General features: G+C 35.8%; 1 protein-coding gene across 1 annotated transcript; it reads left to right on the top strand.

Annotated features, from left to right (window-relative positions):
• The first annotated feature begins 752 nt into the window (after positions 1-752).
• LOC136850082 (actin-2, muscle-specific-like) lies at positions 753-4,253 on the top strand. Its single transcript, XM_067123632.1, has 2 exons — positions 753-816; positions 3,024-4,253. Exon 2 carries the CDS (start codon positions 3,054-3,056, stop codon positions 4,185-4,187), a length of 1,134 nt encoding a protein of 377 aa, XP_066979733.1. The 5' UTR covers positions 753-816; positions 3,024-3,053; the 3' UTR covers positions 4,188-4,253.
• Positions 4,254-7,500: the final 3,247 nt, after the last annotated feature.

Below are 7,500 nucleotides of genomic sequence, written 5' to 3'. Positions count from 1 at the left end.
GTACTTTGGGCAAAATAAATGAATAGCAATTTCTATTTTAAGGATTCACGTCATAAGAATAATTGCTGAAAACTGCAGTACGGTGGAGTAAGTTCAAATGCGATGATGACCGAAAAGTAACGATCATTATAAAAAAAAAGGGCGTCCCTTCTCCCAAAATATGGACATTTACATTCATCATAAAACACTTTTATAGATTAAAACATGACATTCCAGTACAAACCTATTTGAAACCATGAAAGGAGAAGAACAGTAAGACTTATAATTATGTTAATTTAAAATAATTCACAAATATTTCCACTATCATTCAACAAGAATTCACACTTAAAAGAAAACCGAGAAACAATGAACAAAAAAAGTAAGTGTTGCTAGTTGACCTACCAACTATTGTAAACAAACATTGCCAGGAAACGTCAAGTGTGTACCTATGATGTGAGCTTACCGGACACTTGTACTTGCTACCAATAAAACTGAGCCAGGACCTTGAGCTGAAAAAAGGGTACACATTTCTAGAAACTTAACCATGACTCTCCCTCCCAGACCCGAACCCTTTTCTACCAATAACGACCCTAACCACCCCCCCACCATCTCACTAAAAAACAAACACATCTACCCTGCAACAGTGCATTGGCAAAACCCAGCCGAAAAAAAAGATGAAATAACTGGTTTGAAGGCTTAGGGGTGGTACATTTGATATCGTTTGGCTCGATTTCACACATTCCAGAGAGTGTAGGAACAACGGAACAGTGGCCCTGTATTTAAGGCGCCCAAACCTAAGGAGTAAGCTAGTCGCTTTCAAGACTCATCGTTGGGCAGGTAACTAATAACTACTGGGTCAACTCTGAGTGCAACTTTGCGGTTGTCAGTGGAAGTGCTGTGCTGAAGTGATCGACTGATACGACTGCATCCATGTTTTAAAGTGCTTTGATGCTTCGAGTAGTGTAGAATAATTCGCTTTTCATCTTTTTTCTGGTTATGATATTCTTCATGATTGATCGAGTGACTGATTAGATCGCACAATTTGACGTGATCCCACAGTCAAAATATCAAAAGAGATTTAAGCCACAAAACATGAATGCAAGTGAATAATCATTTGCAAAAGATTAATTTTACAATAAGAATCACTTTTCAGTAAAATTGATATTTGACTGAGAGTGTACCGTGTATATATATATATATATATATATATATATATATATATATATATATATATATATATATATATATATATATATATATATATATATATATATATATATATATATATATATGTGTGTGTGTGTGTGTGTGTGTGTGTGTGTGTGTACAAAAACACACCTGCACGCACACAATCACACACAAACACATTACATATATATATACATATATACATATATATATATATATATATATATATATATATATATATATATACACATATACACACATACATATATACTGAAAACCACCATCAATAATTGAGTTCGAGTAAAAAAAATCACTTATAAAAAATCTTTGCTTGAAACCCTCCACAACATTTAGACATCAAGTTTCACGAATTTCATGATAATTTCAAGGCAGAAGTGTTGAACCATTCTGCCAGTAACATAAATATTTGACATAATAAATATCTGCTTAAGCTTATAATTTACTTCATAAAAAACAATCTTCCTAATGATGTCCTTGTCCTCACTGTTGCACAAAGGAGAGTACAGAGTACGTACAGGGTTCAACACAACACTTGACACAAACCTTCACAAACCTTGCAACTGCAGCTGAAAGACAAAAACGCGCGAATGGCCTCCCTGTGTCTTGTTACATAAGAGAACGAATGCCTAGAACACTCTCAAGACCAGTGCTGAACTTGTTCAAGGTTTGGCACTTTTTTTGAAGGAATCATTTCATTAATATTTTATTAATATTATGATTATACATAAATATGAGTGAGAGTAATTTTCATAACTGAAGTACACGTAAAAGTTCTTTTCAGTATAATTTACAATGTAGATTTACATCACGACAATTAATAAAAATGATAGAACAAGAAATTGATAAGGAAGGAGATTAACTTACATTGATAATCAAAATTAACGAATAACTAAGTAAATACTACAATGAAAACATATGCCACTGATACTCAGTGTAATCCGAAAAATACGTTTTCCTTGTCATGTTCGTATTTTTTGTTCACCTTTGATCATCATTCATTACTGTTGCCAACACCGTTGCATAGAAATAACAAGTACAAAGAGAGAACAGTGATATAAAAAGATCTTACGCGATGACCAGTTTCTGAATCATTGATACAAAAAAGCCCTTGAGCAGGTGACCAATCTCTTAAAGATGGACTAAGAGAACGAATTCTTTGGGGCTATCGTAAACAAATGGTTACATCGACTTTGAATGTTAGATTCTGTGTAAAAAGACAAATTCATTTACAAGAATAATGTTTGTTGTTTTATTGGTGTATCGCAATATCTTGGCATGATTAGACTATTTTGTCTATCATAAATGTTAAAAACTAAAACCGCTTGTAGTTTCAAAATTTACAAAGAGTTTATCACCCTCAAAAAGATTGTGAACACAAAAAATGCTATAAGGGGCAGTGCCTACCAATACTTCCCTATTCTAAACTAAGTTTATTATCATAATTATAACAAATTTTCCATCGTACTAAGGCTGGCAAGTTGCTATACTACTGGAAGTAAATAATACATACACAATAAAGTAAAACGTCAGCAAAACGGAGGAGCAAACCATTTTTCCCTGATACGCATACATGCAAAAACTGCATCCTATTATATTTCAGGAGGCATAGCTGTTATGCTTCCATTCCCCACACTAATTCTCTTTGAGGTTAAGTCACGAACTTTATATAAAATTTACTAACGCATCATGGCTCACATCCAACTATACACTACTTCAGTGTATGGCTGTTTTCATTTACATATTAGATTCATTTTTATTTTTCATTTCTTAGCCTTTACAGTTATATTACCTTGGAAATGGATACTTAAACTAAACTATCTTCTTAAATCTTACAGATTTTCTGACAACTTATCTAAACCACCACCATGTGTGACGACGAAGAAGCGGCGGTACTCATCTGCGACAATGGCTCCGGCCTTGTCAAGGCTGGCTTTGCCGGTGATGACGCTCCTCGAGCTGTCTTCCCCTCCATCGTTGGCCGCGCCCGTCACCAGGGTGTGATGGTCGGTATGGGTCAGAAGGACGCCTACGTCGGTGATGAGGCTCAGAGCAAGAGAGGTATCCTCACCCTCAAGTACCCCATCGAGCATGGTATTATCACCAACTGGGATGATATGGAGAAAGTCTGGTACCACACTTTCTACAATGAACTCCGTGTTGCCCCTGAGGAGTGTCCTACCATGCTAACTGAAGCCCCCCTTAACCCCAAGGCCAACAGGGAGAAGATGACTCAGATCATGTTCGAGTCCTTCAACATGCCAGCCACTTACGTTTGTATCCAGGCTGTCCTCTCTCTCTACGCCTCTGGTCGTACCACTGGTGAGGTTTGCGACTCCGGTGATGGTGTTTCCCACATGGTTCCCGTCTATGAAGGTTTCGCCCTTCCCCATGCCATCCTCCGTCTGGACTTGGCTGGTCGTGATATCACCAACTACTTGATGAAGATCATGACTGAGCGCGGCTACTCCTTCACCACCACCGCTGAGCGTGAGATCGTTCGTGACATCAAGGAGAAGCTTTGCTACATTGCCTTGGACTTCGAGAGTGAGATGAATGTTGCTGCTGCATCTTCTTCAATTGACAAGTCTTATGAACTCCCTGATGGACAGGTCATCACTATTGGCAATGAGCGCTTCCGTGGCCCTGAGTCTCTGTTCCAGCCTTCCTTCCTTGGTATGGAATCTGCTGGTGTTCATGAAACTGTCCACAACTCCATCATGAGGTGTGACATTGACATCAGGAAGGATCTGATGGGTAATATTGTTATGTCTGGTGGTACCACCATGTATGCTGGTATTGCTGACAGGATGCAGAAAGAAATCACCGCTCTCGCTCCATCCACCATCAAGATCAAGATCATCGCTCCCCCTGAGAGGAAGTACTCCGTCTGGATCGGTGGCTCCATCCTTGGTTCCCTGTCTACCTTCCAGAATTTGTGGATCACCAAGGAGGAGTACGACGAGTCTGGCCCTGGAATCGTGCACCGCAAATGCTTCTAGATATTTTGACGCATTACTGTTTTCTTCTGAGAAGAAAGATATAATATATTTCTAATAATACTAAAATCCCATGTTATTAGCCTGCTACTTCACTATTGTATAACTTTCTAAGACGTGAAATATCCATTCGAAAACATAGCATATGAAATTATTACTTTACTTTTCGATGAGGTTATATTCATGTATTAGCCACAAAGAGATATTTAGGAAATTTCCTCGTTACATTTATTGTAGGATTTATGACAAAACTTTAAAATACTAGTACTGCAAAAACTCTTTGCAGTGCTGATATTATATATATATATATATATATATATATATATATATATATATATATATATATATATATATATATATATATATATATATATTATATATAGTTACTAATGAGCTGCAAGGACAAGGGGCAGATCAACTTACATACATATAATCAGCGCCCTAGCATCTTCTCCGCCCACCAAAAACTTAGGGTGAATCCGGCGGATGACAGCTGATGACTCATCAGGGTGCTAGCACACTCGAACAAAATCTCAAGAGCTTACAAAGTAAGTATGGTCGTGTGTCAGTGATAATCTTTCAAACCCTAAGCAAGATCTGAACTTGGGACCACACAGTAGGAAGACCAAGAAATACAACGCAGCTATAATGTAAATATTTATGCATACCTATGTCTTCATGTATGAGAAAAGTATTCATTAAAAGCTATATATGGAGTCACACGTTAATTAACTGTGAATCAACAGACCACATGAAAAATATAAATAATGAATAAATACTCATTTTCATGAAAGTATCTTTTCTGTCTAAGAAGCAACCTGGAAAAGAGGAGACACCAGGACGCTAGGAAACACTTATAGGAAAAAGACTCGGATAGAAAAAGAATTCTTTATACTAAAATAAACTGTGGCTGACGACGTCGAAGAGTAACCTTTCCATACTCTTGATATTACTTATGACATCATTAGAATGATATTGCATATAACTGAAGTCGTTAATGAACAGAACACAAAAATGAGTTTGCAGCCTCATCTTTGCTCTTTTCAGGTGTTAGTCTTGATATAGATGCGATGCTGATGTCAAGAATGTATGGTGAGAGCAATTAACAGTTTTTACATATGAAGACGTGAGAATGACTGGTTTGGTGTGAAAATTGGTCTGAAACAAAGGTGAGTAGCTTCCATGATTACTAAATATCTTTATGGATGGAATGGTGTGAGAAGTCCGAGAAAGGACATAAGACGTTGGTTAAAATATATGGGATAAGAAAATGATCGTGAATGGAGCGCAGAATGGCTTATGCATGCAGATGGCACAGTGTTGACTGGAGATGTGAAGAGAAAATGCAACAACTCTGAAAGGCTGGAAGTGTTTGCAAGCTGAGAAAGTTAAAAGTAAATGCGAGAAAGGGCAATGATATGAGACTGAATGTAAATTTACGAGACGATGGTGAAAATAGTTGAGGGAAGTAAGTTAACAGTCTGGAAACCGAAGTTAGAATGTATGAAGTGATTGGTGACTGAATTCTCCATTGCGGGAGAAAAATGTGGCTGTTATATGCAAATGAAAGAAAAAAAAGTTGAAGAGCTGAGACGGCATAAGAAGCACTGATAGGTTGACAGTGTGGCGATATGCAAAAGTGGTAGAAGTGTTCTCGTATTTGAAAGAATGATCAGGGAGTTTGAGATGGTTTTATCATATCGAAATAATGGAAGATGATAGATTAGTAGAGAGAGGGATAAATTAGAAGTGTTGGAATAAGGAAGAAAGGAAGCGATGGAAAATGCTTGGTATAGTTTGTAAAAAAGATTCTAGAGAGGAAGGCCTTAATATCCAGGACGAGAGAAAGATTACAATATAAAGGTGAATGGTACAGTATGGGAGGAGCTCATTGAGCCGCTAATGAGCTTCCTTTTTAGTTCTCTGAAGCAGGTGCACAAACACACTCAAACATATATATATATATATATATATATATATATATATATATATATATATATATATATATATATATATATATATATATATATATATTATATATATATATATATGTATATATATATATATATATACTGTATATATATAATTTATATATATATATATATATATATATATATATATATATATATATATATATATACATATATATATATATATGTATATATATATATATATATATATTATATATGAAATATCACATATATAATGAGCATATATATTTGAAAGTCACTAATGAGCAAGGGGCAGGTCAAGATAAATACATATAATCAGCACCCTAGCATCTTCTCCGCCCACCAAAAACTTAGGGTGAATCTGGTAGATAACAGCTGATGACTCAACAGGGTGCTACCACACCCGAACAAAATCTCAAGAGCTCACAAAGTCAGTATGGTCGTGCGTCAGTGATAATCTTTCAAACCCTGAGCAAGATCTGAACTTGGGACCACACAGAAGGAAGACCAAGAAATACAACTCAGCTATTATGTAAATATTCATGCATACCTATGTCTTCATGTATGAGAAAAGTATTCATTAATCATTAATGTAAGTCCAATCATTAATGTAAGTCTACGAAAAAAATGCTACATTACCAAAAGATTATTTCGTTTTTACGTCACATTTTTTACGGAAATACTTGCAGCTACCTTGAGGCTGCATAATACCTCAATGTTTTCATACGGTAATTTCTTGCCGTTCATTTCTTAAATCTATCTAAACTCCATCTGTAAATATATATGCGGAAATAGCATCGTGAAAAAATGCGATTTGAATATATCCTCTAAATTTCAAATAAAATAAATCAGGGACTAAACCGGAGTTGATAGTGCAGTCTCCTTACAAAGTTATCCTACTACATCAGGGAATTGATGACGTCACTCCATGATACTAAATGGGCTGAAGTAAACACAACCATGTTTTTGACAAATGTGATAAATTACTACTGTGAGACTTCTTTTCGCTACTATATATGTGAGAACTTACTCCCATATTTACTATCAACAATACACACGACCTAAAAAAATACCATACAAATTTAAAAACAGATGAAAAGATATATGTACCCTTGAGGTTCCAATATCCCACCTTTATGTAGGCCGCATTATCTCTCTTTCATTTCTCTTGTTTCTTACTTAATTTTTTATATTCTAGAGAGAGAGAGAGAGAGAGAGAGAGAGAGAGAGAGAGAGAGAGAGAGAGAGAGAGAGAGATGCTAATTCAGGGACACTACCTCTCCTTCTAAAAGATGTATAACAACTTAAGAAAGAAGTAGACTACATTAAAAATATAATGCAGATTTAACTTAAATCTTTATGAA

This window comes from Macrobrachium rosenbergii, chromosome 21, assembly GCF_040412425.1.
Source record: "Macrobrachium rosenbergii isolate ZJJX-2024 chromosome 21, ASM4041242v1, whole genome shotgun sequence".
Lineage (NCBI taxonomy): Eukaryota > Metazoa > Arthropoda > Malacostraca > Decapoda > Palaemonidae > Macrobrachium > Macrobrachium rosenbergii.
This window is presented reverse-complemented; position numbering and strand designations above follow the sequence as displayed.

Excerpts from the sequence above, each read along its gene's own strand:
- LOC136850082 (XM_067123632.1), top strand. The coding sequence starts at position 3,054 with ATGTGTGACGACGAAGAAGCGGCGGTACTCATCTGCGACAATGGCTCC.